Raw genomic sequence first — 22,363 nt, 5'->3', positions numbered from 1 at the left:
ATGTATTCCAAATGTTTGGGAGTTCTTAGACACATCTTTTAACAATTGATTTTCTGTATCAAATCCATTTTGATGAAAGAATAAATTCTGTATAATTTCAGTTTTCTTAAATATACTAAGACTTTTTATGCTCAAACAAACTGTGGGTGTGTATTTCATCTACTCAGCAGGGTGTGTCTGGAGCCTCAGCTGCAGGTTTGGGCACAGGCTGCAGGTGCCCAGGGAGCACCGTGCACTTGCTGCACAGAAGTAGGTGGCTGAGTCTCCAGGCTGGGAAGTTGCGATGTGCAATGAGAGCTGTTTGGCACTCTTATTGAGGAAAACGGTGAGTCTTCCATCTTCCATTTTATTCACAGCTGAACGTATGGCTATCAAGAATGCAGGGCCTTTACCAGGATATTGTCGGTACCACGGGAAGTAGTCAAACAAACTGTTCTCATAACTACAGTTCAGAATGGAAATCTCTCCTTCCTGGACTGTCAAAGATTGAGGGCTCTGTTTCACCTGCTGTTGGTCACTTTTTTCCTTCTGTTGTCCACTCACCCCTGCTTAAAGAGATAAAAGCCATTAGTTCCATAAAACATATTTCTTGTTTAAAGTTTCTATCTGCATGAACTTGTTTGTAATCCAATTTTCTCAGTCCGCCTAATTAATGAAATTAGGGAAGAATTTCATAGGGAACAACTTACAGACTAGCTGAAGCCACAGAATCAAAAATGATGCTCCCAGTATCTTGTCCATTGTTTCTGGCATCAGTGCTCAGTGGCAACTCAGGTTCCTCTTCTGCACTTCTCAGCCAGCTAGAACTCTGACTTTAAGTTCACACCTGCTTTTATTCTTTCACTAGGCCTCACCCTCTCACAATTACTTTCACTTAAACCTCTCTCTCTCAAAAGTACTAGTTCTCATTCGGTGCTAATTTACAGTCACCAAAAATCAAATTAATAGGGAATCAGAAATGCGCTCTCCCAACTTAAATGGATAAAAAGCATGTTAGAATTTCTCCCACACTATCCTTTTCTTCCTTTCCTTACACCTCCTAGAAGATTAAAAATCATATATCAGGACAACTTGATGTGTTAATAGGGAATAATGTTATATTACAATGGGGAAGAAGTCACAAGGTTAGTATGTAGGGGGCATTTCTCTCTCTCTCTCTTTTTTTTTTTTGCAAACTACTTAAAGTGCATTGAGAATATACAAGGGGCAAAATATGTCATAACTAGCTAAGCTTCCCTGGTGGCTCAGACGGTAAAGAATCTGCCTGCCAAGCAGGAGACCAGGGTTTGTTCCCTAGGTCAGGAAGATCCCCTGGAGAAAGAAATGGCAATCCACCCCAGTATTCTTGCCTGGATAATCCCATGGACAGAGGGAGCCTGGCAGGGTCGCAATGTCAGAAACCACTGAGTAACTAACACTTTCACTTTCACAAGCTAAGCTTATGCATTAGAACATAAAATTACTCAGCCGTTAGAAAAAGAGACACAGAAGTACAGAACAGACTTTTGAACTCTGTGGCAGAAGGTGAGGGTGGGATGTTTCAAAAGAACAGCATGTATATTATCTATGGTGAAACATATCACCAGCCCAGGTGGGATGCATGAGACAAGTGCTCGGGCCTGGTGCACTGGGAAGACCCAGAGGAATCGGGTGGAGAGGGAGGTGGGAGGGGGGGATCGGGATGGGGAATACGTGTAACTCTATGGCTGATTCATATCAATGTATGACAAAACCCACTGAAACGTTGTGAAGTAATTAGCCTCCAACTAATTAAAAAAATAAAAAAAATTTTTAAAATTAAAAAAAAAAAAAAGAGAAATGTGTTTCTATATGATGCACCCAAGAAAATGATAATGGACTCACTTCTGGGCTCGGTCAGAGAGTAGTTCTGATGGAGGAGCTGCTTGAACTGGAACTTACACCACAACTAGATTTCTTAGTCAAGAATGGGGTAAGGGAATTCTGGCACTGTTTAACTCAGTATGATTGGAGTTTGGGATGTATCTGGGTGAAAACATTATAAATTTATATTAGAGAAACTAATGTAGCCTTAATCTTAAAGGACAACATATATTATTTACAGAGATATTAACTTTCAAAGTCATACTTTTCAAACAGACAAATACACACAGATACTATTTAGGAAGATAGATGGATACATACATACATACAAGAATGATAGATGTAAATTGAACCAAAGTTGGAGATACAGATTTGATAGATATTTAAAGGATGCTTTCTGGCTCCTTAAAGAATCTGTGTATGTGGGACAAAAGTTAATCTTCTCTGAAGCAGCGTTGCCCCTCTGTGGCCATACAGAGATATTACTCTGAATGACTTTATCCAGCTTCTTAAAATGGGGAAAAGATAAGTTTCTTCAGTAAGTGGTGTTGACCATATTGAACACCTACAAGGATAAGACCAAAACTAGAACATTTTCTCACAACATATACAAATATAAACTCAAAATGGATTAAAGACTGAAATGTAAGACCTGAAACCTTAAAACTCGCAAAAGAAAATATAGACAGTATGTTCACTGACGTTCCTCTCTGCAATATTTTTTTTCTGTCTCAAAGGCAAGGGCAACAAAAACAAAAATAAATAAATGGGACCTAATCAAACTAAAATCTAATGCACAACAAAGAAACCATCAACAAAAATAAAAGACAAACTACTGAATGGGAGTAGATATTTGCCATAAGGGGTTTATATCCAAAATACATAAAGACTTCATATACCTCAATATCAAAAACACAGTCTGATTGAAAAATGGGCATAGGGCCTGAGTAGCCATTTTTCCAAAGAGATAGCCAACAGGTACATGAAAAGATACCCAAAAGCTCTAATATTCAGAAAAAGAGCAAATCTATGTCAAAATGAGGTGTCACCTCACATCTATCAGTATGGCTATCATCAAAAGAAAAAAAAAATAACAAATGTGGTGAGGATGCAGAGGAAAGGAAAACCTAGTGCACTGCTGCTGGGTTGTAAATTGCTGCAGCTACTATGGAAAACATTATGGAGATTCCTCTCAAAACACTAAAAATATAACTACCATATAATCCAGCAATTCCTCTCCTGGGTATTTATCCAAAGAAAATAAAAACTCTTTAAAACTGTATCTGCACCCAAATGTTATAAGCAGCATTATTTATAATAACCAAGATCCAAAACCAAGCTAAGTGTTCCTTCATAGATTAATGGATAGAGAAAATACTGACCTTTCATCTAACTATCTATCTATACACACACAGACACCCCCAACAATGGAACACTAATCACATACACAAAAAGAATGTAATTGTGCCAAATGGAACAACATGGATAGATATGGAGTGTATTATACTTAGTGAAATAAGTCAGACAGAGAAAGACAAATACTGTGTGTTTTAACTTATACGTGATATATAAAAGCAAAGCAAAACAAAGGAACAAATAGAACAAAAACAGGATCACAGGAGCAAATGGCAGACTGCCAGGTATTTCCCCATAAAAGACGAGCTTATTGGAGATCACCAAAGGACTGCAGTTCTGGATCAGCAACCATGAGGAGCCACATGCAAGTCCCCACTGGACAAGGAAAGGAAATGCTTTTATAGGGAAGACATGGAAATTGGGAGGGTGACAGTAAACAGAGTGCCCTTGACTTTGCATTGACTGCGTCCTGACCGGGGAAGAAGGGGCTTCTTTCATCTTCTTTTTGCCCTCTGTGATGTCCACAGGTCGGGAGAGCTCCCCCTCTTCTGCCAGCTCTATTTAATTGAGATTTCTCTGCATTAAATTTTTATACCTTATAGGACAGAGTCAGAAAGATATTTGGTTCCAGGAGATGAGGGAGCCATGGTGGTGGAAGTAAGATGTTGGAGTGATTCAAGAAGGGGTCTTGAGCCATGGAATCCAAGTGGCTTCCAAAAGCAACAAAAGTAAAGAAACGGATTCTTCCTCAGAGAATCTGGAAGGAATCAACCCTGCCAAGAACTTGACTGTAGACAGCAAAACGGATTTTAGGTTTCTTGCCTCCAGAACTGTAAGAAATATTTTGTAAGTGATCAAGTTCACACTAAACATTGAGCAAATAGTTTTTGTTCTCTTTGCTGCACTCATAGGATGTTATACCAGTGCTTGCCGTTGCCTGTTGGGATACATCATGGTGAGACAGACCTGAACATTCTTGAGACACCCAACCAAGCTGGATAATATCTTTACTGGAGAGATTTCTCTCTTCTTTTAGTTGCTTTCAATGTTTACTGTTTTGGAGTCCGGCTTACTGTGGGAAATATTTATTTTAATTATGTCATCTTATCAGCTATTCTTTTAGTTACAAGTTAGAGATTCTAGTGTAGAAGGAGGTACAGATTGAGAAGGGAAAAGACCAAATCCCAAATCTGTAGGGCTAAAATGTGTTTGTGGTTATAACTATACCAATGTAGGTAAGAAATACTAAGTACTGCAAATGCCCTGTGGTGGCCTCATGATGTGACTGTGGATGGAGGAAGGGCTAAGCCCTGAAAAGGGTTTGAGTACAGGCTGCAGGTGCCTGGGGGACACTGTGCTGCCCAACACAAGTAATTGCCTGAGTCTGTGGTCTGCAAAGAGGAAATGTGCAGTGAGCTATGGCGTTCTATAGGGACTATGGTGGCCTTTAATCTTCCATCCTGTTTTGTCCCTGAAGGATTGTAAACCAGGTGGATGAGGTAGCCCCCAAAGTTCTTAAGATACCACTTCATACTCTGTGGGGAAGTGTGGAGTTGGCTCCCTCCTGGAGACTCAGGACTGGGAGACTCTGCTTTACATCCACCCCTTGCACACCTGATGAGGAAAGAGAAACAGTCACAGGTGAGGGTCCCTGTAACTCCTACTAAACCTTGAAAGTGTCCCCCACCTCAATCCCCATAGATGATGAGAAGGATAGAAAGTCTGCAGGACTTGTCAGCTCCTCTCTCTCCCCCAACAATAGAGCAGCGCCTCATTCCTTCAGATGCCCCTGTGAGGCAGCCCCAACTCACAGGAAATCTGGGCAAACAAAGCCCCAGCACAGTGCCTGCTAGCCTCTTCATGATGCTTCCTCTTCTTGTTGGGACATTTTCACTGTAAGATACTTAACTAAACCCTGAGGGGGTGAGTGTCATAAACCCTTGTGGAAATGTTCCTGTTCCTGCAGCCAATCAGCTCACCCAGCAAATCCTGCTCATGCCCTCACTTTGTGACAGGAAGCCCTACCCTACCACCTTAACCAATTCAGAATGGACTAGAGAGGAGTGAGGAGAGTGACAAATCAGAAGGTCATTATTTTAGGACTTGAGGAGCATTTTCTAAGAACTTTGCAAAAAAGGCTGACACAATTTGGAATTTGTGGAGGATTTTAGGGAAGAGAAAACAAAAATCAATTATCTAGTTGGCATGGATGCAGGAGATTCTTGCAAAATGAAATATTATTTCCCAGGAGTCCTCAGGATCCTTTTTTTTTTTTTTTTCCTTTGGCATCTCTTAGGCACTCACCTGTGATTCTGAAGGGTGCTCTCGAATCAACACAGTATTCATAGCAGTCTTGGATGGAACATTTTGCAGTATTAAACAGGTTTACTTTTAAATTATATATATTTATTTCAGACTGAACCTACATAAAGAGTCTTATTATTTTTTGTCTTTTGATGAGCACTGAAAGTAGAATTGTAAATAGTTTTATTTTTATGAAAACTAATAGCTTTATTTTTATTTTTGTTAAAATTGATTCATGTCAAAGTATGGCAAAAACCACTAAAATATTATAAAATAATTGCTCTCCAATTAAAATAAATTAATTTAAAAACATATAATTTAAAAATAAATTTTAAATAAAATTTGAGGTTTAAATACATTTTATTTTATCGTTTTTTTAATTAGAGGATAATTGCTTTACACTGTTGTGTCCATTTCTGCCTTATAACAACATGAATCAGTCAATATTGTATATGTATCTCCTCCCTCTTGAGCCTCCCTCTAATGATCTAGTTCCTCACAGAGCACCAGTATGGGTATTTATATTGCAGGTTCCCACTAGTTATCTATTTTATACTAAATATATTTTAACTGTTGGTTATTGTGTTTGTATTCTGCTTTTTACCTCTAGTAGGTTATTTTAAAAGAAGTGTTTTAAAACATATGAAAATCAACTCTGTGCTTTTTTCTCAGACTCTATGAATAATAATGGTTCTGTGTGTATGGATTTCAAGGTAAAAAGGATGGAAAATGAGGACCTGTTTATTTTCACTGAGGTAAAATTGAAATTATGTGTAGGCACGGGGATCAAATAGACAGTTCAAGATTATTGCAAATGTTTACTAAAGGAACTGTAGAGAAATAGTGTATAAAAATAAAGCTGATTCAGTTCAGTTCAGTTCAGTTGCTCAGTGGTGTCCAACTCTTTGCGACCCCATGAATTGCAGCACGCCAGGCCTCCCTGTCCATCACCAACTCCCGAAGTTTACTCAAACTCATGTCCATCGAGTCGGTGATGCCATCCAGCCATCTGATCCTCTATCGCCCCCTTCCTCCGCCCCCAATCCCTCCCAGCATCAGGGTCTTTTCCAATGAGTCAGCTCTTCACATGAGGTGGCCAAAGTATTGGAGTTTCAGCTTCAGCATCAGTCCTTCCAATGAATACCCAGGACAGTGGGTGATCTCCGTTAGGATGGACTGGTTGGCTCTCCTTGCAGTCCAAGGGACTCTCAAGACTCTCAAGACTCTTCTCCAACACCAGAGTTCAAAAGCATCAATTTTTTGGTGCTCAGCTTTCCTCACAGTCCGACTCTCACATCCATACATGACCACTGGAAAAACCATAACCTTGACCTTAGGAATCAATAATTATTATTATGCACACAGTGGGCATTAGAGAAGTTAAATTAGAAGCGAGAAGAGAGGAGAGGAGCAACCTGAATGGGTCACTTCAAACTTTGCCAAAGCAATGTGTTTAACCTAGAATGCCGGTTATACGCCACTGCTAGATAAAGAAAGCTTTTTTTACCTTCTTCTTACATACAAGAAGAGATAAGGAAGTTCACTACAGGTAGGTATAGTTGCACCTCCAGTTCAGGGGGCCCCTTAGAGCCAGTGATGAGGCTGTCAGGCAGGTCACTAACTGGCCTCCAGTTCCTCCTGCAGCATCAGTGCTGAATCAGTGAGACCAGGACAGGCCTACCTATAATGAGACAATGTCTCTATTCATATTTCAACCAGAACTCTGCTTGTTCTATAGACACAGGAGCATGGATTATGATGTTAGGATTCCATATGAAGAGCATTCCCAACAGGAGAAGGGTAGTGGAGAACATGGCTATGCAGGAAGGAAGTTGAGATCCATTTTGTGGAAGATCTCCCCTGAGGAGAAGGAAGGAATGTGCCAGAGGGTGCTGAGTCTTTATTAAGGAAATATGAGATTCAAAGGACCCCAATATAAGCAAGTTCTAGTGACTATCAGGAAGAAATGCGTCCTTGACAATTACTGCTGCTGGTGCTGAGCCTATTCAAATGTACACCTCAGTGAGCTGTGAGGTACAGAAGCTCATAGGAGTGAAATGGAGCTTTTATTAGAGGTGAAATTTAAAGTTTCTGCAACATCACCTGGAGGTCAACAACTGGAACAAATTCTTTCTTGAGTATTTCATGCTCTGTTTCCTCCCTGTTCTTACCAAGGTTGAATTCTTCCCACTGTAATCTGATAAGAGTGTTTTCAGGCTTTCCCATATTAAATTTTTGTTGTTGTTGTTGTTCAGTCACTAAGTTGTGTTCAACTCTTTGTGACCTCATGGACTGCAGCATGCCAGGCTTCCCTGTCTTTCACTATCTCCCAGAATATGCTCAAACTCATGTCTCCTGGTAGCTCAATTGGTAAAGAATCCACCTGCAATACAGGAGATCCCATATGGATTTCTGGGTTGGGAAGATCCACTGGAGAAGGGATAGACTACCCACTCCAGGATTCTTGGGCTTCCCTGGTGGCTCAGCTGGTAAAGAATCCACCTGCAATGTGGGAGACCTGGGTTCAATCCCTGGGTTGGGAAGATCCCCAGGAGAAGGGAAAGGCTAATCACTTCAGTATTCTGGCTTGGAAAATTCTGGTTTGCAAAGACTTGGACACAGCTGAGTGACTTTCACTCACGTGTTCATTGAGTCGATGATGCCATCCAACTATAACATCCTCTGTTGCTATCTTCTCCTGCCCTTGATTTTCCCTAGATCAACGTCTTGATTTTTCCTAGATCATGAGGTCATTTGCAGAAATAAGAACAATAATACTTATGAAAATTTGTTTTTCAATTTGATATAATATATTTATGTGTTACAGTAACCAATTTTAACTCCCTTCTCCAATTTGACTACATGTAGTAACATAAGACATGCTAATGTAAGTCAATGTTATATGCTGTTGTATCTCAGTAGTGAAGATACAGGATTCAATGGGAGGGTATGTCTTAGGTAGAAAAGAAAATAACATCACCCACTAAGGGATAAATGAACTTGCTATAATCTTCGCAGGATATGTTTACAATGTTTTGAGTTGAATGAGGAATTATTGCATCATATTAGCAAGAAGTGTGGTGCTGGAGAAGACTCTTGAGAGTCCCTTAGATTGCAAAGAGATCAAACCAGTCAATCCTAAAGGAAATCAACCCTGAATATTCATTGGAAGGACTGATACTGAAGCTGAAACTTTAATACTTTGGCCACTTGGTGAGAAAAGCCAACTCATTGGAAAAGACCCTGATGCTGGGAAAGACTGAAGACAAAAGAAGAAGACATCAGCAGAGGATGAGGTGGTTGGATGGTAGCACCAACTCAGTGGACATGAATGTGAGCAAACTCCAGAAGATAGTGGGAGATAGAGGATCCTGCAGTCCATGGGATCACAAAGAGTCAGACATGACTTAGTGACTGAACAGCAACAACAGCATTAGCAAGAAGCATAGTTTTGCTATGGTCTTTATTCAAGAGCTGTTAAAGGGTACAGTTGGATGCCAAGTTAACAAAGAAGATACTGTAGCAGCTTTGATGTATCTTAACTAACCGGAAACATCTTTCCCAGAATGTGCTTCCCGTATTTTTCTGGGTTACGGCTGGCCACAAAAGAAATTTGTGTGACATTTGAAAGGTCATTGTGATGAAGCAGCCACAGTTTTATGTTTTGGGGGTTGGTGCAGAGCTCCAAGGACTATGGTTACTCATTAATGTTGCTGCTGATCTGATAGCTCATCTTATCATTGATTCACAACCCTTCCACTTCCCACCAAACCTCCTCCTCATCTTCTCTTTGTCTTGGACCAAGTAGGTATGTTAGCATGATGCCAAATGACACTGACATCTCCTAAGGTCACTCACTACTGTGGAACTGAAGGAGGTGAGACAGAGACAAGTTTTAGTGTGTCTTGTGGGTTCCATTATGCTCATAATTCTAGTATGTCCTTATGAGTCACAGTTTGTCCATGCTTTTGTCTATACCCAACTTTGTTCTACAAATACTACTCTAGCTGATTAACAATGAATTCAGTCTCAGCACCACACACAAAGATAGCAACTTTGTATACACTCCTCCACCAGATCTAGCAATTGCCTGAGTTCTAATCTTCGTAACCAATTTCTTATTCAACACCACTGGTGATCTGCTTCTCTGACTGTAAGTTAAGTGACAAAAGTCTAAGAATAAAGGACTAAGGAAATACTTTTCATGATGATTCCAGATAACTAGACCCAGGTTTGTGATGTGAGTGCAGTTGAGTGAAACTGTCACTTTACATTATTATAGAGAAAGTTTACAACTTTAGACAAGGTTACACATGCTCTGCATGATTGATTTAAAGTCAGGAATTCAAGAGAAGAATATTAGTAGAAAGTCACTCAGGACACCTGCTTCCAAATTCCATAGAAGAAGCTTTTATTTAGAATCAAATCTTCTGATCCAGATCACAGATTGTGGAATCACAGGACTACTATTTCTTGTCTGGGGTCTGCAGCTGTGCATTTCAACCTGGGTCCCACAGCAGGGAGGCTCTCTCTTATTAAGCTCTGGGGTTTTTGTTCAGCTTTTCCTATTATTTCAAGCACTGTGAGTTCCCAGAGAGCACAAAAGTATTTTCCAGAATGTTCCAGCTTTAAGGATGAAATGGTGAGGCTGATGAATTGATGAGCTTTCTGGAAGTTTACAGAGTAGTGGCTGTCCCTTTCATTTCCATCTTCTGAATACTGATGAATGAGGTAAGTCATCTCTCCACTGGGAAGCTGCTTGTACCAAAATATCCAGTAGGTGTACACGTTCCAACTTTTTTCGTACAGACAGTTCAGGGTGACCACATTCTGCACTTGACTGATTATGTCTGGCTGATATTGAGTAACTTTCTGGGCCACACCAGATCCTGTGGAAAAAAGAAAACAGAGCTGAAATACCGAACAAAATAATGTAGAAATTCAACTAATTTTGGACCCAAATATTTACAAACCTTACTGAAATCATGGGCTGTCTGCTTTTCTCCAGTCCCCCTTTCCTCCCCAAGTCCCTGTGAAGCACCACGTGCCTGTGTGCAGTCCTTTCACCCTGAACGTTGCTCCCATGTTTGAAAGCATCCCTACCAGAGAAGGTGAAGGCCAGGAACACCCAGAGCAGACTGGAGAGAGGCATGAGGAGTGGATTCCCCTACACAAATGTGCTCAAGTTCTGCATCAAGCTAAGATTTCAGTGTCTTTAAGTGCCTGGCAGCACATATACATAGTACCTGGTTCCTGAGTGACTCCTCCTAAACAGGAAGTAGGATGTCATGTTCATCAACTACGTGGTCTGTGTATAGATAAAGTCTGGCTCACCACACACCTTTATTTTGTCTACTTTCCTTTCCCTGGTCTTTATGTTTGGCAGATCCTGAAAAGGGGCATGAAGAAAGCAATTAATATTAAAGGTTTGAACTGAGGGAAACTGAAGATTAAAGAAGTTGACATCCATTTTAAAAAAATTATTTGTTTTAATTGGAGGCTAATTACTTTACAATATTGTAGTGGGTTTTGCCATACATTGACATGAATCAGCCATAGGTGTACATGTGTTCCCCATCCTGAACCCCCCTCCCACCTCCGTCCCCATCCCATCCCCCAGGGTCATCCCAGTGCACCAGCCCTGAGCACCCTGTCTCATTCATCGAACCTGGACTGATGATCTCTTTCACATATGATAATATACATGTTTCAATGCTATTCTCTCAAATCATCCCACCCTCACCTTCTCCCACAGAGTCCAAAAGATTGTTTTATACATCTGTGTCTCTTTTGCTGTCCTGCATATAGGGTCATCGTTACCATCTTTCTAAATTCCATATATATATATATATATATATATATATATATATATATATATATGTGTGTGTGTGTGTGTGTTAGTATACTGTATTGGTGTTTTCCTTTCTGACTTACTTCACTCTGTATAATAGGCTCCAATTTCATCCACCTCATTACAGCTGATTCAAATGCATTCTTTTTAATGGCTGAGTAATATTCCATTGTGTATACATACCACAGCTTTCTTATCCATTTGACTACTGATGGGCATCTAGGTTGCTTCCATGTCCTGGCTATTATAAACAGAGCTGGGATGAACATTGGGGTACATGTGTCTATTTCAATTCTGGTTTCCTCAGTGTGTATGTCCAGGAGTGGGATTGCTGGGTCATATGGCAGTTCTATTTTCAGTTTTTTAAGGAATCTCCACACTGTTCTCCATAGTGGCTGTACTAGTTTGCATTCCCACCAACAGTGTAAGAGGGTTCCCTTTTCTCCACACCCTCTCCAGCATTTACTGCTTGTAGACTTTTGGATAGCAGCCATTCTGACCGACAAGAGATGGTACCTCATTGAGGTTTTGATTTGCATTTCTCTGATAATGAGTGATGTTGAGCATCTTTTCATGTGTTTGTTAGCCATCTGTATGTCTTCTTTGGAGAAATGTCTGTTTAGTTCTTTGGCCCATTTTTTGATTAGGTCGTTTATTTTTCTGGAGTTGAGCTGCGGGTGCTGCTAGCATATTTTTGAGATTAATTCTTTATCAGCTCCTACATTGCTATTATTTTCTCCCATTCTGAAGGCTGTCTTTTCACCTTGCTTATAGTTTCCTTCATTGGCCAAAGCTTTTAAGTTTAATTAGATCCCATTTGTTTATTTTTGCCTTATTTCCATTACTCTGGGAGGTGGGTCATAGAGGATCCTGCTGTGATTTATGTCAGAGAGTGTTTTGCCTGTGTTTTCCTGTAGGAGTTTTACAGTTTCTGGTCTTACATGTAGATCTTTCATCTGTATTGAGTTTATTTTTGTGTATGGTGTTAGAAAGTGTTTTAGTTTCTTTCTTTTACAAGTGGTTGACCAGTTTTCCCAGCACCACTTGTTGAAGAGATTGTCTTTTCTCCATTGTATATTCTTGCTTCCTTTGTCAAAGATAAGGTGCTCATAGGTGCATGGATTTATCTCTGGGCTTTCTATTCTGTTCCATTGATCTATGTTTCTGTCTTTGTGCCAGTACCATACTGTCTTGATGACTGTGGCTTTGTAGTAGAGTCTGAAGTCAGGCAGGTTGATTCCCCCAGTTCCATTCTTTATTCTCAAGATTGCTTTGACTATTCAAGGTTTTTTTTTTTTTTTTTTTTTTTTTTTTTTGTATTTCTGTACAAATTGTGAAATTATTTGTTCTAGTTCTCTGAAAAGTACCATTGGTAGCTTGATGGGGATTGCATTGAATCTATAGATTGCTTTGGGTAGTATACTCATTTTCACTGTATTGATTCTTCTGATCCAAGAACATGGTATATTTCTCCATCTATTTGACTCATCTTTGATTTCCTTCACCAGTGTTTTATAGTTTTATATATATAGGTCTTTTGCTTCTTTAGGTGGATTTATTCCTAAGCATTTCATTCTTTTCATTGCAATGGTGAATGGAATTGTTTCCTTAAATTCTCCTTCTGTTTTCTCTTTGTTAGTTTATAGGAATGCAAAGGATTTCTGTGTGTTAATTTTATATCCTGCAACTTTATTCATTGATTAGCTCCAGAAATTTTTTGGTGGAGTCTTTAGGGTGTTCTATGTAGAGGATCATGTCATCTGCAAACAGTGAGAGTTTTACTTCTTTACCAATCTGGATTCCTTTTATTTCTTTTTCTTCTCTGATTGCTATAGCTAAAACTTCCAAAACTATGTTGAATAGTAGTGGTGAGAGTGGGCATCCTTGTCTTGCTCCTGACTTTAGGGGAAACGCTTTCAATTTTTCACCATTGAGGATAATGTTTGCTGTGGGTTTGTCATATATGGCTTTTATTATGTTGAGGTATGTTCCATTTATTCCTGCTTTCTGGAGGGTTTTTTTTTTTTTATCATAAATGGATGTTGAATTTTGTCAAAAGCTTTTTCTACATCTATTGAGATAATCATATGACTTTTATCTTTAAGTTTGTTGATGTGGTGTATCACATTGATTGATTTGTGGATATTAAAGAATCCTTGCATCCCTGGGATAAAGCCCATATGGTCATGATGTATGATCTTTTTAATACGTTGCTGGATTCTGTTTGCTAGAATTTTGTTAAGGATTTTTGCATCTATGCTTATCAGTGATATTGGCCTGTAGTTTTCTCTATTTTTGGGTGTGTGACATCTTTGTCTGGTTTTGGTATTAGAGTGATGGTGGCCTTATAGAATGAGTTTGGAAGTTTACCTTCCTCTGCAAATTTCTAGAAGAGTTTTAGTGGGATAGGTGTTATCTCTTTAAATGTTTAGTAGAATTCAACTGTGAAGCCATATTTGACATACATTGATTCAGTAAAATAATTTTGTCATCCTCTTTAAGATGTAATTTAGTATAGCCTAAGAAATATTCTTGTAATCTGCTGATTTGTCATTCATTTAGCCTATACTTACTTTTCTCTATCCAGAATCTAGTGACTATTTTAAAACATTCACAGATCTTAGGACTACTGGGTGAATAGCAATCTTATACAAAATAATTAATGTAAAAAAAAAAAACCAATTAATGTACCTCTTTTTTTTTTTTTTCACTGTGTTCCAGGGCTCCACTTAGATTTTTCAATAAATAAAATCACTTCAACATAAAACTACTTTAAAAAATCAGCCCATCTGAATTTCAGAGTATTCAGTGGTGTATATTTAAATGAAATTATAATTGGAATAAAATATTATTCTTTTTAAATTTTATATTGAATCTTATGTATTAAACATTGAGGACAATCAGGCTATTCAATCCTGTTACCTCTAAATGTAGAATTGTACTTATTAGATCATCTGTCCTAAAGTGATTCTCATGTCACATTTTCTGTCTCATTGGTCCAGAGTGTTCAGTCTCACTTGTCAGTTGCTCATTATTTCTCTTTATAAAATAAAGATAAACATGCCAGATCTTTCTCTGGTGTAATGCTATAATGCACTCCTACAAAACTTAATATTTACAGACTGTAGACACTTAGTACCTATCAACACCAGAGAAGTTGGTGACTGAAGTTCTCTGCACTGTTTCATGTTCATGTGGAATGTAGCTGCCAATCTTCCACATGCTTTCATTGCTGTAATAAATGAATTAATATAAAAGAACCAAAGGCAAATAGACAAGTAGAAAATAAAATACAGACAGGTCTAAAATAGTGCCAGTTCATGGAATTTAAGATCAAAATAACTCATGAATGACTGAAGCAGGGAGGATACGTTGTATTTATCTGAGACATCTACACTTCTTTCTCATTTCACTTCTGAGTGCTGACAGGCAACGAATGCCTAGGCTTGAAATTATCTGTAACTAAGCAGAGGAGATCAGATCATGAATTACCACAGCAGCTTGCAAAACAGCATGATATTATAAAATATAGATATATACTAATATAATAATTACATATATTAAGAAATTGATATTGATAAAATTTTATCAAAATACCATAACCTTATACATCAGTTTTTATATACATTCTTTGGTTTTGATGCATTAGTCCATGACATTTTATCACATGTATTGGTTCTTGTACCACCACTAAAATCATTACACAAAATTGTTTTGTCTCTTAAAGAAATCCCCTCTGCATAATCTCCCCATCCCTGCAGCTCTTTCTAACCCTGACCACTGATCTCTTTTTCATCTCTAATTTTTTTTTGAGAATGTTGTATAAGTAGAATGTATGTATGTATACATTATGTATGTATGTATGTATACATAATGTATACAGTATACATGTATACAGTATGTATACAGTATGTATGCAATCATAATAATCCAATAAGTGTAATCATACACCATGTAGCATCTGAGGGTGACTATTTCTTCACTCAGCATAACATCCTGAGCTGTTATAGCCATTTAGGCTATTGTTTTATAGCTGCTAGGTCATGTCCCACTCTTTTGCAACCTCACTAATTGTAGACTTCTAGGCTCCTCTGTCCTTGGAATTTCCCAGGGAAGAATACTAGAGTGGGTTGCCATTTCCTTCTCCAGGGGATCTTCCCCACACAGGAATCAAATCCCCGTCTCCTGCATTGCAGGCAGATTCTTACCACTGAGCCACCTCGGAAGCTCTATCTAAGCTACTGCATGTATCAATAGTCTGTTTCTTTGAGTCACTACAGACTGTCCCAACTTATGATGTCTTGACTTTGGATTTTTGACTTTACAGTGGTAAGAAAGTGATGCACATTCTACTGAATGCACATCCAGTAGAAACCACACTTTGAAATTTTAAATTTGATCTTTGCCCATGCTAGCAACATTTGCTATATATTCTTTGGTGATCTGGGCAGCAGCAGTAAGCTGAGCTCCTGGCCAGCTCTGAGATCATGAGGGTAAAAAACTGACACGTTTACCTTCATTCTGTAATCATACAACTATTCTATTTTCCACTTTCAGTACAGTACTCAATAAATTACATGAGACTTTCAACATGTTAGTATAAAATAGACTTTGCATTAGATGATTTCTCCCACCTAAAGACAAAGTAAGTGTGCTAAAGTAAAAAAAAAAAGTAAGTAGGCTAAAGTAAGTGTTGAGCACCTTTAATGTAGGCTGGATTAAGTATATTAAATGCATTTTTGTTATTTTTCAACTGAAAATGGTTTGTTGAGGCACAACTCTATTATAAGTTGAAAAAAATCTATAAGTAATATGTCATTGTACAGATGTATTACAGTGGATTTATTTATCTATTCACCCAATGAAGAAAACTTGACTGGTTTCCAGCTTTTGGTCATCACAAATATAGCTGCTATGAATATTCATTTACAGATTTTTGTATAAATATAAGCTTTTCATTTTCAAGCATAAATACTCAGGAGTGTGATTGCAGAGTTGTAAGGTAAGTGAATATTTAAGTTTATGTGGAACTGCTGAACTTTTTTCCAAAATGACTGGACCATTCACCCACCAGCAATATATGAGGGCTCCAATTTCTCTGCATCTTTGCCAGAACTAGATATTGCCAGTATTTTTAATTTTAGTCTTTATGGTAGATGTGAAGTAGTATCTCTTTGTGCCTTAATTTGTATTTCCCTAATGACTAATAATGTTGACCATCTTTTTTTCTCTTTATTTTTTAAATGATGAAAGTATACATTAGACTTAGAAAACAAAGCACAAACTATAGTTCCACTATATATTACAACTATTTTTTATGTAAATAAATTAAAAATTTTGGTTGGAGTTTAATGGTAAACTCTCAAAAATTAATAGAATGAATATACAGAAATGTAGGAGGGTACAGTAGACCTGAAAGTCACTATGAATCAACTTAATTAAGATTTATGCAATTTTCACACAATAGTAGGATGCAAATTCTATTCAAGGTCCCATAGACTATAAACAAGGAGACACTGTTACATATCCAGGGACATAAAACAAGGTGCAAAATTCCATGGTTTAAAGATATTGAAATCCTACAGTCCGTTTTCTAATCACTGTGGAATTATGCTAGAAATCATTATCAAAAGGTACTTGAAAATAACCCACATATTTTCCAGTGCAATGTGACATTTACTAAGAGAGATATTTGACTTAGCCTGACCATCTTTTTATATGCTTACTTCCTTACCACATAGCTCTCTGGTGAAGTGTCTGTGTAAATCTATTGTCCAGTTTTCAACTGGATTGTTTCCTTCCTGCTGAATCTAGAGAGTTCATTGTATTCTGAACACAATCTTTTGATGAAAATGTGTTTCCTGTCATTTCTGTGGTTTATCTTTCTCCTTCTCTTAACAGTGTCTTTCACAGAGTAGTGTCTTTCACAGAACAAATTTTTAATTTTGATGAAATCTTAGTTTGTTTATGCATCGTGCTTTTGGTGTCATGTCAAAATTCTTTTTGTCTAACCCTAGGTCATGAAGATACTCTCATGTTTTTCCTAAAAGATTTGGTAATTTTACACTTTACACTTGGATGTATGGTTAATTTTGAGGCTGTACCCAAATTTTTGTATGAGGTGTGATATTTAGGCCAAGTTTTAATTATTTCCCAAGAATATCCAATTATCCCAACATCATTTGCTCATAAGACTGTGTGACCTCCATTGAACTGTCTTTGCACTTTGTCAAAAAAATAAATCTTCCCTACTTGTGTAAATCTACTTCTATACACTTACTCAGTGACCTAAACTTGTTAATTATATTCTTTTATTACCCTTTTAATATTATAGAACTTGTAGAATAATTTTCTTTTTAGTTCCTTATAATTGAGATTTTTTCTTTTTTCCTTTGATAATTCTACCTAGAAATATTTCAATCTTATTGACCATTATAACAAAATTAACTTTGTATTTCCTGGCTATCCCTGTAGCTTTCTTTGTATTTCACCAATCCAACAGTTTATTATTTACTTCTTTCAGTTTATGTTGGGTTTAATTCGCTTTTCTATCATCTTTCGCTGAAAGCCTAGATGATAGTTTTTAAACCTTTTTTCTTTAGTTAAATAAGCATTTAAAAGCATAAATTTCCTTTTATGTATTATTTTAGCTGCATCTCATACATATTTATATAATGTGCTCTCACAATATTTACTTTCCAAATATTTTCTAAAGTCATAGTAATTGTTTCTTTAACCTATGTTTATTTTTAAGTTAGTGCATATATTCCAAATATTTGAGAGGTTCTACAGACATCTCTTTGTACTAGATATTCTGTATCATTTCCATTTGGTTGAAGAATAAATCCTATATAATTTCAGTTTTCTTAAATACATTAAGATTTTTATGACCAAACATATTTTGTGTGTGTGCATGTGTATTTCATCTACACAGCAGGGTGTGGCTGCAGCTCAGCTGCAGGTTTGGGTACAGGCTGCAGGTGCCTGGGGAGCACTGGGCACTTGCTGCAAAGATGTAGGTGGCTGAGTCTCCAGGCTGGGAAGTTGCTATGTACAATAAGAGCTGTTTGGCACTCTTATTGAGGGAAACTGAAACTTTCATCTTCCATTTCATTCATAACTGAACTTATGGCTATCAAGAATGCAGGGGCTTTACCAGAATATTGCCAGTACCACAGGAGATAGTCAAAAGCACCCTTCTCATAACTTCAGTTCAGAATTTAAATCTCTCCTTCCTGGACTGTCAAAGATTGAGGACTCTGTTTCACCTGCTCTTGATCACTTTTTTCTTTCTGTTGTCCACTCACCCCTACTTAAAGAGATAAAAAGTTTTTAGATCCACAGACACCTATTTCTTTCTTAGAGTTTCTATCTGTATGAGCTTGTTTGTAATCCAGTTTTCTCAGTTCGCCTAATTGATGAGATATCCTAGATTTTCTCCTCACAAGTCATAGCCTAGTTGAAGCCACAGAATCAAAATGATGCTCCCAGTATCTTATTCATTGTTTCTGGCATCAGTGCTCAGTGACAACTCAAGTTCCTCTTCTGCTCTTCTCAGCCAGCTAGAACTCTAAGTTCATATCTGCTTTAATTCTTTCAGTAGGCCCCACCCTCTCACAAACTGGATAATATCTTTATTGGAGTGATTTCACTTAATTCCTTTCACTTTTTAACATTTTTGAGTTCAGTATGTGTATTTAGCCATTCAATCAGTCCAACTGTTTGAGACCCCATGGACTGGAGCCCACCAGGCTCCTCTGTCCATGAGATTTCCCAGTGTTTCCCAAGAACACTGGAGTGGATTACCATTTCCTACTCCAGAGGATCTTGCCAACCCAGGGATCAAACCCATGTCTTCTGCATCTCCTCCATTGGTTGGCAAATTCTTTACCACTGAGCCACCTGGGAAGCTATGGTTAAATATTTATTTTAATTGTGTCCTCGTATCAACTACTCTGCTAGTTCCCAGTCAGAAGTTTCTAGTGTAGAAGGAGATACATGTTGAGAAGGGAAGATAAAGACCAAAGTCCGCAATCTGTAGGGCCAAAAAGTATCTGTGGTTAAAACTGTCCTGATGTAGGTGAGTAACATGAAGCACTGCAAATGCCCTGTGGGGGCCTCACGGTGTGACTGAGGCTGGAGGAGGGACTGAGCCCCGGGAGGGTTCGTGTAGAGGCCGCAGGTGCCTGGGGAGCACCGTGCTGCGCAGCACGGAAGTAAGTGCCCGAGTCTGTGGTCCACGGAGAGGAAATGTGCAGCGAGCTTCGGCTTTCTGTAGGGACTGTCGTGGCCTTTAATCTTCCTTCCTGCTTTGTCCCTGAAGGAATGTAAAACAGGTGGATGAGGCGGCCCCCAGAGTTCTGAAGATACCAATTCACACTCTGTGGGAAAGTGGAAAAATTACACTGAAGCGTGTAGCTGGCTCCCTCCTGGAGACTCAGGGCTAGGGGACTCTGCTCTACATCCTCCCCTCGCACACCTGATAAGGAAAGAGAAACAGTCACTGGTGAGGGTCACTGTAACTCCTACTAAACCCTGAAAGTGCTCCCCCATCCCCACAGATGATGAGAAGGATAGAAATTCTGCCGGACTTGTCAGCTCCTCTCTCTCCCTCAACAATAGAGCAGCGCCTCACTCCTTCAGGTTCCCTGTGGGGCAGCCCAACTCACAGCAAACCTGGGCAAACAAAAGCCCCAGCACAGTGGCTGCTAGCCTCTTCATGATGCTTCCTCTTCTTGTTGGGACATTTTCACTGCAAGACACTTAACTAAACCCTGAGGGAGTGAGTGACGTAAGTCGTTCCTGCTCCTGCAGCCAATCAGCTCACCCAACAAATCCTGCTCAGGTGACGCTGACAGGACGCCCCACCCCCCACCGCAACCAACTCAGAATGTGCTGGCCAGGGGCGGGTGAAAGTGGGAAATAGAAAGATCATTATTTTATGACTTAAGGGATACTTTCTGAGAACATTTAGGAGAAGGCAGACCCTGATTAGGAATTTGGGAGAATTTTAGGGAAAAGAAAGCAAAAGTTAACTGTATAGCCCTGTCTTCCTCTCACATGGCATGGATGCAGTAGATTCTTCCGCAATGAAATATTGTTTCCCAGATGTGCTGAGGATGCAGATTTTGCTTCTCTTATGCACTTACCTGTGGTTCTGAAGGGTGCTCATGAATCAGCACAGTATAGGAAGTTGCTTCTATTGGCCGGAACACTTTGCTGTATTAACCAGTATTATTTTCTAAATTTATTTTTAAAAATTAATATATTTCTAATTGGAGGATAATTGCTGTACAATATTGTGTTGGCTTTTGCCATACAAGGATGTGAATCAGCCAGAAGTACACACACGTCCCCTCCCTCTTGAACCTTCCCCAACCCCTCTAGGTTGTCACAGAGCACCATGTTGAGCTCCCTCCATCATACAGCAACTTCCCACTAGCTATCTATTTTACATATGGTAATGCATATGTTTCAGTGCTACTCTCTCAATTTTTCCCACCCTCTCCTTCCCCTACTGTGTCCAAAGTCTGTTCTCTATGTCTGTGTCTCTATTTTTGCCCTGCAAATAGGGTCCATCAACAGATGAACAGATAAAGAAGTTGTCGTATTTATATACAATGGAATATTTCTCAGCCATCAAAAAACACATTTGAGACAGTCCTAGTGAGGTGGATGAGCCTAGAGCATGTGAAACAGAGTGAGGTAAGTCAGAAAGAGACCAAAAAAAAATTGTATCTTAATGCCTATATATGGATTCCATAAAAATGGTACTGATGACTTTAAAAGTTATATATATTTATTTTAGACTAAGCCTGAATTGAGAGCAATATGTGTTATCTTTACCACCAGCTAGACATTGAAAATTGAATTGTAATATTTTTATTTTAATAATTTTAAAATAAATTATTTTTTAAAATTTCTATTGTAAATACATTTTAAACTGCTTATCACTAGTTTTATATTCTGCTTTTTAATTTTAGTAGGCCATTTTAGAGGAAAATAAGTGCTTTTGAAACCATATAAAGATAATTTTAGTTTGTGCTCTTATCTCAGACTCTGTAAATAATATCGATTCTCTGTCAGTAGATTTGGGGGTAAAAGGGATGGAAGATGAGGACCTGTATATTTTCACTGCAGTGAAAGTGAAGTCATCTGCAGACACTAACATTCAGATGGACAGTTCAAGGATGCTTCAGTAGTAGCAGCACGTAGGCCTGGTTGCTCCAAAGCATGTGGGATCTTAGTTCTCCAACCAGGGACTGAACCTGTGATCCCTGCATTGGCAGGCAGATTCTTTACCACTGAGCCCCCAGGGTAAGCCCCATGTGCTGCTTGCATGCCTGCATGCTAAGTTGCTTCAGTCATGTCAGATTCTTTGCAACTCTAAAGACTGTAGTCTGCCAGGCTCCTCTGCCCATGGGATTCTCCAGGGGAGAATACTGGGATGGGTTGCCATGCCCTCCTCCAAGGGATCTTCCTGAACCAAGGATTGGACCTGGGGCTCTTGCAGCTCCTGCACTGCAGGTAAATTCTTTACTGCTGAGCCACAGGGGAACCCCCGTGTGCTGCTTAGGGATTATCAAATTGATGAAAACTCCTTACAGAGGCAGGGTTTCCAGACCTGCCTAGAAAGTGAAAAATTATTATTCACTTAATTTTTGTTTCTTTCAAAAAACTTCTTCATGGGAAATATGAATGTTCTAGACTAGCAACAAAAAACATTTCAAATCTTTCTCAGAGAGTGTAGTTTGTTTCTGGTAAGTGGAACAACTATAACATATCAGAGTCTCAACTTGCCCTTGGATCCTAATGGAAGACGCCTCTGGTACAAGGAGAATTATTTGTATGTTTCCCACTTCTTATGTTGGGACTAGCACACTGAAACCAACATTTTATTGACATGAGAAAGAGTCATAAAAATTATTAACACTTCTTACTTTATCGCTATGTTAAAATTATGATCCTGTCAATCCTCAAAACTCTTCTCAGATTCATCAGTAAACTAGG

At 38.6% G+C, this 22,363-nt stretch overlaps 2 gene segments (V, D, J or C); both read right to left on the bottom strand.

The window, feature by feature from the left end:
- Positions 1-9,957: 9,957 nt before the first annotated feature.
- Positions 9,958-10,654, bottom strand: LOC122705815. The segment is given in 2 exon segments: positions 9,958-10,391; positions 10,606-10,654. Coding segments are annotated over 2 exon segments (483 nt in total).
- Positions 10,655-19,413: 8,759 nt separating this feature from the next.
- Positions 19,414-20,074, bottom strand: LOC122705814. The segment is given in 3 exon segments: positions 19,414-19,670; positions 19,758-19,832; positions 20,023-20,074. Coding segments are annotated over 3 exon segments (384 nt in total).
- Between the last annotated feature and the right edge of the window lie 2,289 nt (positions 20,075-22,363).

Source organism: Cervus elaphus, chromosome 12 (genome assembly GCF_910594005.1).
Source record: "Cervus elaphus chromosome 12, mCerEla1.1, whole genome shotgun sequence".
Taxonomy (NCBI): Eukaryota; Metazoa; Chordata; class Mammalia; order Artiodactyla; family Cervidae; genus Cervus; species Cervus elaphus.
The sequence above is the reverse complement of the archived record's forward strand: the minus strand, read 5'-3'. Positions and strand labels throughout refer to the sequence as shown.